This window comes from Cherax quadricarinatus, chromosome 17 (genome assembly GCF_038502225.1).
Source record: "Cherax quadricarinatus isolate ZL_2023a chromosome 17, ASM3850222v1, whole genome shotgun sequence".
Lineage (NCBI taxonomy): Eukaryota > Metazoa > Arthropoda > Malacostraca > Decapoda > Parastacidae > Cherax > Cherax quadricarinatus.
Genome location: NC_091308.1, coordinates 29,200,037 through 29,212,536, shown reverse-complemented (window position 1 = coordinate 29,212,536; position 12,500 = coordinate 29,200,037). Strand labels below are relative to the sequence as shown.

General features: G+C 48.3%; 1 protein-coding gene across 2 annotated transcripts in view; it reads right to left on the bottom strand.

Moving 5' to 3' along the window:
- Window positions 1-552: 552 nt before the first annotated feature.
- The window catches only part of LOC128686347 (uncharacterized), a 204,733-nt gene continuing 192,785 nt past the window's right edge, over window positions 553-12,500 (bottom strand). For both annotated transcript variants that reach the window (XM_070085910.1, XM_070085911.1), the window contains one exon: window positions 553-4,085. In XM_070085910.1, the coding sequence (XP_069942011.1) occupies window positions 2,589-4,085 (1,497 nt within the window). In that variant the 3' untranslated portion in view covers window positions 553-2,588. The remainder of the gene's footprint in view (window positions 4,086-12,500) is intronic.

The window sequence follows — 12,500 nt, the reverse complement described above, 5'->3', positions numbered from 1 at the left end:
ATATATATATATATATATATATATATATATATATATATATATATATATATATATATATATATATATATATATATATATATATATATATATATATATATATATATATATATATATATATATATATATATATATATATATATATATATATATATATATATATATATATATATATAGAGTCACAAGCCGGTGACCATAGTATATGAAAGATCACAGGGAAAAGGAATGTCAAACATGAAGTCTTTCAACCACTGCGGATCTTCGCCATAAATTCTAGGTAAAGAAGTAGGAAGAACTTGGTCAAGAACAAGACCTTGTTCTACTGAACAAGTGTTTCCTGTTTTACATTCCTCTTCCCTTTATTATATATATATATTATATATATATATATATATATATATATATATATATATTTATATATATATATATATATATATATATATATATATATAGAGAGAGAGAGAGAGAGAGAGAGAGAGAGAGAGAGAGAGAGAGAGAGAGAGAGAGAGAGATAGAGACAGAGAGAGAGAGAGACAGAGAGAGAGAGAGAGAGAGAGAGAGAGAGAGAGAGAGAGAGAGAGAGAGAGAGAGAGAGAGAGAGAGAGAGAGAGAGAGATTCAAGAAGTTAGGTAGGGCAGAAGAGAGTAGAGCCATAGAAAAAATGGCGGGAAGATAGTGGTGCGGCGGCCAAGTGTGGCAGGAGACTCAGTGGTCCGCAAGTACACACCAGAATGCGAGTGAGGCCAAGCTTTGTACACCCCCGACCAGCCAGTGCGGGGCTACACCTACACCTACACTAGCCAGTGAGGGACTACACCTACACTAGGGGACACTACTGGATCACACTTCCCGCAGGCAGCGCGTGCAAGTCACCGGATTCTTTGTTTACATTCCACCACTCGCTCTCTCACACTTTTTTTTGCTGGTAGAGAATTTAGGGAGGAGGAACGATCAGAAAATTCAGTTGACAACGATGACTTTTAGAGTCAGTGGTAGGTGATAACGACAAGAGAATCGGCGTGAAGTTGTCAAGATGGCAGCAAAGCACCATAAGCCTTACACACTTCCTGCTCCAGGGAGTCACGGCAAAACTTTTGGATACAAATAATAAGTGGAACTCCTCAGCGTACAACACTTCCCACTGAGGGTTAAGTGTACTTGTTGACTCCACTGTGATTTTTTTTGATTATTAATAGTTTTTCGAGTATACATTGCTTGAACGAACTGCATATAAAGTACACCTAACATGATAGAGAAGCAACTTGAATAACTATTTACAGTGACGTAAGTGTCTTGGACGAGCACAGAGCTGCTACTGCTGACCTTCATGGTCAAGTCCCTTAATGACTGGAGCGTCAGGTGGCCCCTCTAGATAAGTTAGGTCAAGTGACTCTGGGGACACCAAATTTCCTTTCCGTGAGGGGCAGCAGGCAGCAGCCCTGCGGCACGCCACTACTCCTGTGTTGCTAACACAATGTTACAACAACGCTCCACCATACAACCTTTTCTTCTTTAACGACTGCATCATCTACAACATACCCAAAACTAATTATAATCTATCTTACACCCCCAACATTTTTATATAATGCCCTTTCCTAAACAATCTAGGACCCCATTGAATCAGCAATAATAGTGTGATGATAGACAATCACCCCATAATACACAAGGGGAGCTGCTGTTGTGACGTGAAGAGTATAAGTCAGTGGGGAAGGTGTGATCTCTCAACCTCACACTCCCGTCATTTCTTACTGGAAAAACTTCCTCTTATTGCCCCAACTAATGCATTCATCGCTGTTGCTGTTTTTCTCTCACATCTCTTACAGCGGAACTTGAGACACACACAGTCGTTGTGGAGTGTGGAGGTGCGCTGCCGCCTTGCTGCTGCTTCTGCTCCTCCATCTCTACCTCCACCTAACTTACAAATGAAATCGCGCTCTTGTTGCAAATATTTTATTTGTTCTCTTAATACTTATGAAGTACGTATGATGAAACTAACAAAGTTTCCTGGCAGAAAGCCTTCAGTATAACGTTGACTTTAGACATACATTGATTTACTCTTTAATTTGACTTTTTTTTTTTTTAACTAGGTTGCGTTGACGGCTCATTGGTGCCCCCGTCGAGGTCTGTGCCGTATTTTATTGTCTTCTTAAGTTGTTTCACGGTAATTGACTTGTGTTATACGAAGAGTTTATCAGATAATTTTTGTGCATTGCAGCTTAAGGATCAAACAATCTTTCATGAAACTGTTCTGTTGGGATACATTAATTTTAATATGGAACTGATTTTAGTTGTGAGCTAACTACTAGTTTTAAGTGAATTAATTGGATTTCTATATTAAGATATCAAAGAGGCTTGAACAGTAGGTCTATACCTTTATCACAAAGTCAAGTAAACCTTTCTATCTCACCATAAGTATCACAAGAGACAGAGGTTCTCCTATTTATTTATCTGCCAAAATATTAAATTTTATGATGTGGCGACTCGACCGGCCATTCTAATGTCCTCTAATCACTTAATTTTAGTCATGTAGTATCATACTGAGATTGTGAGTAAGTGTAGTATTTGTGGGATGGCAGATGGAAAGGGGCGCCTCACTTTTCCCCGACCACCACTTTATCTTCGCTCTCGTCAGGGAAGTCAGTGTGGAAGGCTTCTTGAGAGATGAGGGCTCGGTTCTGCGTTCTGGCGACGGCCCAGTCCTGCTGGCCGAGAAGGTCGTCTACTCGGCCCTCGAAGGTGCGGTACCAATGGGCGTAGTCACGGTGGAGACGAGAGAGGTAGTAGGAGATCTCTACCACCCGGTCCGTCTTTCTCAGCCTCCACTCTACTTCGTAAGTGAAGTGGCCCTCTGAGAGCTTCTCTAGTTCGCGGGCGAGTGCAAGACGCGTGGGATGGTTGGAGCCCTTGATACTCGGGTGGTGTGAGCGAAGGACGACATGATGGTCATTCCAGAGAGGAGCCCACGTCCTCACGGCTGCCAACATGCCTCTCATCTCGTGGTCGGAGGAGTCCTGATGGCTTTGATACTCTATGGGAATGTTCTCGAAGAAGAAAGACCAGCGGGTGATGGCTTTGTCGGTCTTCCAGACACAGAAGCCGCCTATATGGTTGCCGGAGGCAGTAGTGGCAACATAGACAAGTTTGTGGGCGAGGGGTCGTCGGGTGGTGGTGGTGGTAGTGGTAGTAGTGGCAGCGCTGGTGGTGGTGTTAGGAGCTCCACTACTAGACACGGGCGTCTTCGCCTCCTTTGTCAGTTTGGTAGAAGGAACTTTGTTGGTGGTTTTGGGCAAGGGTTGTGTTGTGGGTGCGGGCGATGTGGGCATGGGGGTGGAGGCAGCTGGAGTAGCGGAGGTGGTATTAGCTTCCTTGGGAGTGGCTGACGTGGTGTTGATGCTGGTGGTGGAGTTCTCCACTACCGCTGGCGGGGTGGAGGGACTCGCCACTAATGTGACGGCTGCCACCTGGGCACCCACCGAGGCGGGTGATTCAGAAGTCCCAGCAGATTCTTCAGTTGTTGTGTTTTCCTCTCCTTCCTTATTTTCTTCATCCACCACCGCCTTTTCTAGTTTTGTGCTGTCATCGTCATCGTCGCCTTCATCGTCACTATCATCGTCGTCTCTGTTGCGGGTGGCGTTGGTGTCCTCCATCACTGCAAGGGTAACGGCTGACTCATGGAGTGTGACAATACCGCCAGCGGTACTACTGGTGACGCTGGCATTGGACGGAGGAGCCGCCTTGGCTGTGGTATTAGCCGCTTCCGCTGTGTAATTCTCCCGAGTGAGTGCTGCGCTTTGCAGGATGCTGACCACATCGACGTGTCCTTGCTTGGCGTGCTCCTGCGTGTGATGCTGGTGGTGATGCAGGGAGTGGTTACGAACAGGCACCGGCTGGAACACCACCAGGGTACGGTCGCTCACCTGCGCCAGCCGCAGAGACAGGTATGGTACCACGGCCAAGGCGACCAGTAGCAGGGTGCCCAACAGGACCCGCACTACCCACACGCCCACGCCCGCACGCCCGCGCTCCTCACCCACCACCGTGTATAACACATACTTCTTCTCTTTACCATCCACCACCTTCTCCTCCATCTGTAGGGAGAGAACAAGAGAAGAATCTGGTTACATGAGAAGAATCTGGTTACTGTTCAGGTATTGAACATGTCAACACCTGTTCGAGTGTTTGATTATATTTATGTATTAATACAACATGTTACAGGTGTTGCTTAATATATGTGCGTCACTTGTTAAATGGTGACACATTTGATAGGTGTTTTAATTAATGACAAATTTTTAAGAAATATTTTTTAATGTTAGCATAAGAATAATACGTGGTAATATATGCTGATATGTGTGTAACAGGTATTTCTTAACCTTGTAACACCCACACACACAGCATACATACACACACACACACACACGCGCGCGCGCGCGCGCGGGGCCAGGAGCTATGAATCGACCCCTGCAACCACAAATAGGTGAGTACACACACACACACGCACACACACACACACACACACACACACACACACACACACACACACACACACACACACACACACACACACACACACACACACACACACACACACACACACATATATCAAGTCGGCCGTCTCCCACCGAGGCAGGGTGACCCAAAAAGAAAGAAAATCCGAAAAAGAAAATACTTTCATTATCATTCAACACTTTCACCTCACTCACACATAATCACTGTTTTTGCAGAGGTGCTCAGAATACAACAGTTTAGAAGTATATACGTATAAAGATACACAACATATCCCTCCAAACTGCCAATATCCCTAACTCCTCCTTTAAAGTGCAAGCATTGTACTTCCCATTTCCAGGACTCAACTCCGGCTATATAAAATAACCGGTCTCCCTGAATCCCTTCACTAAATATTACTCTGCTCACACTCCAACAGCTCGTCAAGTCCCAAATACCATTCGTCTCCATTCACTCCTATCTAACACGCTCACACACGCTTGCTGGAAGTCCAAGCCCCTCGCCCACACAACCCCTTTACTCCCTCCCTCCAACCCTTTCGAGGACGTCCCCTACCCCGCCTTCCATGTCATTTTACTTTGATCCATTCTCTCTAAATGACCAAACCACCTCAACAACCCCTCTTCAGCCCTCTGACTAATGCTTTTATTAACTCCACACCTTCTCCTAATTTCCACACTCCGAATTTTCTGCATAATATTTACACCACACATTGCCCTTAGACAATTCACGGGGGATAGAAATCTTCAGCTCAACTACTTTCACACGTCTCCGTGCATCATCAGGAACTATGCAATGCTGGAATGAGGGGAAGTTTTCTCAGAGTAGGGCAGCGTGGTGACAACAGCCAGCTCCAATTTATTAGGCACAACTGGTTGTTAATACAAATATTTAATAAGCCAATCACATGACAGCATCTCAATGCCTTAAAGCATGCAAACTTGATTAAGAGTTCAGTTCGAACTCAACATCAAAATGGGAAAGGAATGTAATCCAAGTGACTTTGATCATGGAAAGATTATTGGTGTGAGTCAGGTTGGCTGGAGTATCTCAGAAACTGCTGCTCTGATTTTCATGCACAGTATCTCTAGAGTTTACAGAGAATGGTGTGAAAAGCACAAAAAACCTAGTGGGCGGCAGTCCTGTGGGCGAAAATCCTTGATAACGGGAGAGGTCAGAGAAGAACAACCAGACTGGTTTAAACTGACAGGAAAATAATACAACCATGCGTTACAACAGCGATATGCAGAAGAGCGTCTTTGAATGTACAACCCATCAAACCTGGATGGTCTACAGCAGCAGAAGACCACACTGGGTTTCACTCCTGTCAGCTACTAAATAGAGAATGGAAGGCAATTAGATTCGATTTGAGGAAGGGCAGGGTAGACGCAGTTACTTGGATCAATAGAGCTTAAGCGGCTTCGAGGCACCAGCCAGGGAGAGTGAAGCAGAACGGAAATTCACGCAATGTACCAAACCCAACAGAAAATATGACCTGTCAGGCATTTTTCAGCGTTGATTTAACAACGCTACAAAACCAGCATTACCATTACTAGTTCTGTCCTGTACAATTACATTCTGGGACCAAATCAGGAAAACTTTCCTAAGGTGCTCGCAGAATTAAGAGATGAAATAGGGTTTCATCAAAATTTTAGTGCTGCTTGAAAAACGTAAAGCCTTTTACTGTGAAGGTTTTTAGAGAAAGAGAGAAGTAGAAGAGCGTCAGGGAATGTCATTCCCGAGCACTCCACCCAACTCAAGACTGTGGTACAGAAGCTGTATGACCCAAGTAGGTTGAGCACTTCTTTTGGTTTATAATAATAATAATAATAATAATAATAATAATAATAATAATAATAATAATAATAATAATAATAATAATAATAAATGTGGTACAAAAATTATTGTAGGAAGACTTCCTCCTTGAAGAATGAGAAGTGTGTCGCACTGCTCCATCTACCTGCTTAAAATAATAAAGTATTTACTACCAGAACTCTGTTAAGACATTCTGTGAACTCCTGCGTTTACAGACGAACCTCCAACACTCATCAGTGAGCCCAGAGGTTGACTGAACCTCCTACACTCATCAGTGAGCCCAGAGGTTGACTGGACCTCCTACACTCATCAGTGAGCCCAGGGGTTGACTGAACCTCCTACACTCATCAGTGAGCCCAGAGGTTGACTGGACCTCCTACACTCATCAGTGAGCCCAGAGGTTGACTGAACCTCCTACACTCATCAGTGAGCCCAGAGGTTGACTGGACCTCCTACACTCATAAGTGAGCCCAGAGGTTGACTGAACCTCCTACACTCGTCAGTGAGCCCAGGGGTTGACTGAACCTCCTACACTCATCAGTGAGCCCAGAGGTTGACTGAACCTCCTACACTCATCAGTGAGCCCAGAGGTTGACTGGACCTCCTACACTCATAAGTGAGCCCAGAGGTTGACTGAACCTCCTACACTCATCAGTGAGCCCAGAGGTTGACTGGACCTCCTACACTCATCAGTGAGCCCAGAGGTTGACTGGACCTCCTACACTCATCAGTGAGCCCAGAGGTTGACTGAACCTCCTACACTCATCAGTGAGCCCAGAGGTTGACTGGACCTCCTACACTCATCAGTGAGCCCAGAGGTTGACTGAACCTCCTACACTCATCAGTGAGCCCAGAGGTTGACTGAACCTCCTACACTCATCAGTGAGCCCAGAGGTTGACTGAACCTCCTACACTCATCAGTGAGCCCAGAGGTTGACTGGACCTCCTACACTCATCAGTGAGCCCAGAGGTTGACTGGACCTCCTACACTCATCAGTGAGCCCAGAGGTTGACTGGACCTCCTACACTCATCAGTGAGCCCAGAGGTTGACTGGACCTCCTACACTCATCAGTGAGCCCAGAGGTTGACTGGACCTCCTACACTCATCAGTGAGCCCAGAGGTTGACTGAACCTCCTACACTCATCAGTGAGCCCAGAGGTTGACTGAACCTCCTACACTCATCAGTGAGCCCAGAGGTTGACTGAACCTCCTACACTCATCAGTGAGCCCAGAGGTTGACTGGACCTCCTACACTCATCAGTGAGCCCAGAGGTTGACTGGACCTCCTACACTCATCAGTGAGCCCAGAGGTTGACTGAACCTCCTACACTCATCAGTGAGCCCAGAGGTTGACTGAACCTCCTACACTCATCAGTGAGCCCAGAGGTTGACTGAACCTCCTACACTCATCAGTGAGCCCAGAGGTTGACTGAACCTCCTACACTCATCAGTGAGCCCAGAGGTTGACTGAACCTCCTACACTCATCAGTGAGCCCAGAGGTTGACTGAACCTCCTACACTCATCAGTGAGCCCAGAGGTTGACTGAACCTCCTACACTCATCAGTGAGCCCAGAGGTTGACTGAACCTCCTACACTCATCAGTGAGCCCAGAGGTTGACTGAACCTCCTACACTCATCAGTGAGCCCAGAGGTTGACTGAACCTCCTACACTCATCAGTGAGCCCAGAGGTTGACTGAACCTCCAATACTCATCAGTGAGCCCAGAGGTTGACTGAACCTCCAATACTCATCAGTGAGCCCAGAGGTTGACTGAACCTCCTATACTCATCAGTGAGCCCAGAGGTTGACTGAACCTCCAATACTCATCAGTAAGCCCAGAGGTTGACTGAACCTCCAATACTCATCAGTGAGCCCAGAGGTTGACTGAACCTCCAATACTCATCAGTGAGCCCAGAGGTTGACTGAACCTCCAATACTCATCAGTGAGCCCAGAGGTTGACTGAACCTCCAATACTCATCAGTGAGCCCAGAGGTTGACTGAACCTCCTACACTCATCAGTGAGCCCAGAGGTTGACTGAACCTCCAATACTCATCAGTGAGCCCAGAGGTTGACTGAACCTCCAATACTCATCAGTGAGCCCAGAGGTTGACTGAACCTCCAATACTCATCAGTGAGCCCAGAGGTTGACTGAACCTCCAATACTCATCAGTGAGCCCAGAGGTTGACTGAACCTCCAATACTCATCAGTGAGCCCAGAGGTTGACTGAACCTCCAATACTCATCAGTGAGCCCAGAGGTTGACTGAACCTCCAATACTCATCAGTGAGCCCAGAGGTTGACTGAACCTCCAATACTCATCAGTGAGCCCAGAGGTTGACTGAACCTCCAATACTCATCAGTGAGCCCAGAGGTTGACTGAACCTCCAATACTCATCAGTGAGCCCAGAGGTTGACTGAACCTCCAATACTCATCAGTGAGCCCAGAGGTTGACTGAACCTCCAATACTCATCAGTGAGCCCAGAGGTTGACTGAACCTCCAATACTCATCAGTGAGCCCAGAGGTTGACTGAACCTCCTACACTCATCAGTGAGCCCAGAGGTTGACTGAACCTCCAATACTCATCAGTGAGCCCAGAGGTTGACTGAACCTCCTACACTCACCAGTGAGCTCAGAGGTTGACTGAACCTCCTACACTCATCAGTGAGCCCAGAGGTTGACTGAACCTCCTACACTCATCAGTGAGCCCAGAGGTTGACTGAACCTCCTACACTCATCAGTGAGCCCAGAGGTTGACTGAACCTCCTATACTCATCAGTGAGCCCAGAGGTTGACTGAACCTCCTATACTCATCAGTGAGCCCAGAGGTTGACTGAACCTCCAATACTCATCAGTGAGCCCAGAGGTTGACTGAACCTCCAATACTCATCAGTGAGCCCAGAGGTTGACTGAACCTCCTATACTCATCAGTGAGCCCAGAGGTTGACTGAACCTCCTATACTCATCAGTGAGCCCAGAGGTTGACTGAACCTCCAATACTCATCAGTGAGCCCAGAGGTTGACTGAACCTCCTACACTCATCAGTGAGCCCAGAGGTTGACTGAACCTCCTACACTCATCAGTGAGCCCAGAGGTTGACTGAACCTCCAATACTCATCAGTGAGCCCAGAGGTTGACTGAACCTCCAATACTCATCAGTGAGCCCAGAGGTTGACTGAACCTCCTACACTCATCAGTGAGCCCAGAGGTTGACTGAACCTCCTACACTCATCAGTGAGCTCAGAGGTTGACTGAACCTCCTACACTCATCAGTGAGCCCAGAGGTTGACTGAAGCCTCCTACACTCATCAGTGAGCCCAGAGGTTGACTGAACCTCCTACTCTTATCAGTGAGCCCAGAGGTTGACTGAACCTCCTACACTCATCAGTGAGCTCAGGAATTCACTGAACCTCCTACACTCATCAGTGAGTCCAGAGGTTGACTGAACCTCCTACTCTTATCAGTGAGCCCAGAGGTTGACTGAACCTCCAACACTCATCAGTGAGCCCAGAGGTTGACTGAACCTCCAACACTCATCAGTGAGCCCAGAGGTTGACTGAACCTCCTACACTCATCAGTGAGCCCAGAGGGTGACTGAACCTCCTACACTCATCAGTGAGCCCAGAGGTTGACTGAACCTCCTACACTCATCAGTGAGCCCAGAGGTTTACTGAACCTCCAACACTCATCAGTGAGCCCAGAGGGTGACTGAACCTCCAACACTCATCAGTGAGCCCAGAGGTTGACTGAACCTCCTACACTCATAAGTGAGCCCTGAGGTTGACTGAACCTCCTACACTCATCAGTGAGTCCAGAGGTTGACTGAACCTCCTACTCTTATCAGTGAGCCCAGAGGTTGACTGAACCTCCAACACTCATCAGTGAGCCCAGAGGTTGACTGAACCTCCTACACTCATCAGTGAGCCCAGAGGTTGACTGAACCTCCTACACTCATCAGTGAGCCCAGAGGGTGACTGAACCTCCTACACTCATCAGTGAGCCCAGAGGGTGACTGAACCTCCTACACTCATCAGTGAGCCCAGAGGGTGACTGAACCTCCTACACTCATCAGTGAGCCCAGAGGGTGACTGAACCTCCTACACTCATCAGTGAGCCCAGAGGTTGACTGAACCTCCTACACTCATCAGTGAGCCCAGAGGGTGACTGAACCTCCTACACTCATCAGTGAGCCCAGAGGGTGACTGAACCTCCTACACTCATCAGTGAGCCCAGAGGTTGACTGAACCTCCTACACTCATCAGTGAGCCCAGAGGTTGACTGGACCTCCTACACTCATAAGTGAGCCCAGAGGTTGACTGAACCTCCTACACTCGTCAGTGAGCCCAGGGGTTGACTGAACCTCCTACACTCATCAGTGAGCCCAGGGGTTGACTGAACCTCCTACACTCACCAGTGAGCCCAGGGGTTGACTGAACCTCCTACACTCATAAGTGAGCCCAGAGGTTGACTGAACCTCCTACACTCATCAGTGAGCCCAGAGGGTGACTGAACCTCCTACACTCATCAGTGAGTCCAGAGGTTGACTGAACCTCCTACTCTTATCAGTGAGCCCAGAGGTTGACTGAACCTCCTACACTCATAAGTGAGCCCTGAGGTTGACTGAACCTCCTACACTCGTCAGTGAGCCCAGGGGTTGACTGAACCTCCTACACTCGTCAGTGAGCCCAGGGGTTCACTGGGGGAGGGGGAGTTTAATCATGTCTTGTTCACATCTTCAATAAACACGGGTGGAGTACAGGTGTGTATTCGACCAGGTGTGTTCACGGGGGTCAAGTCTCAGCTCCTGGGCCAGCATGTAAACCAAGAACCAGTGGCCGCTGTTGGTTGCTGGCCCGTAGAGCCATGTCATGCTTGTTCCTGCAGCTGTGTATGGACTACTGGGTTGAGTATAGATACACTCGTACCTTCAGGCTGACCACTCAGGGGTATAGCGTGTCATCTTTCCCTGCCCTTCCTTCCTCCCTCCCTTCCTACCTCCATTCATCCCTCCCTCCCTCCCTCCCACCAGACCATCAATTATGCTCCCTTCTCCCTCACTCCCTGGTGAATACCCTCCTGGCGCCGGCCACACCCTCTGGCCGCACCCACCTGTCTGTCACCCACCCACCTGTCTGTCACCCACCCACCTGTCTGTCACTCATCCACCTGTCTGTCACACACCCACCTGTCTGTCACCAATCCACCTGTCACACTGTCTGTCACCAACCCACTGTCTGTCTGTCACCCACACCCACCTGTCTGTCACCCCCACCTGTCTGTCACCCACCTATCTGTCACACACTCACCTGTCTGTCACCCACCCACCTGTCTGTCACCCATCCACCTGTTTGTCTGTCACACCCACCCACCTGTCTGTCACACACCCACCTGTCTGTCACACACCCACCTGTCTGTCACACACCCACCTGTCTGTCACCCACCCACCTGTCTGTCACATACCCACCTGTCTGTCACACACCCACCTGTCTGTCACATACCCACCTGTCAGTCTGTCACCCATGTCCACCCACCCACCTGTCTGTCACACACCCACCTGTCTGTCACCCACCCACCTGTCTGTCACACACCCACCTGTCTGTCACACACCCACCTGTCTGTCACACACCCACCTGTCTGTCACACACCCACCTGTCTGTCACACACCCACCTGTCTGTCACCCACACACCTATCTGTCACACACCCACCTGTCTGTCACCCACCCACCTGTCTGTCACCCACCCACCTGTCTGTCACACACCCACCTGTCTGTCACCCACCCACCTGTCTGTCACACACCCACCTGTCTGTCACACACCCACCTGTCTGTCACACACCCACCTGTCTGTCACACACCCACCTGTCAGTCACCCACCCACCTGTCTGTCACACACCCACCTGTCTGTCACACACCCACCTGTCTGTCACACACCCACCTGTCAGTCACCCACCCACCTGTCTGTCACACACCCACCTGTCTGTCACACACCCACCTGTCTGTCACATACCCACCTGTCAGTCACCCATCCACCTGTCTGTCACCCATCCACCTGTCAGTCACCCATCCACCTGTCTGTCACACACCCACCTGTCAGTCACTTATCAACCTACCTGTCTATAAATAGCTCAAGTGTTCATTGCTCTTATCTAATTATGTAAAAAACAATACATATGTAATGTTTA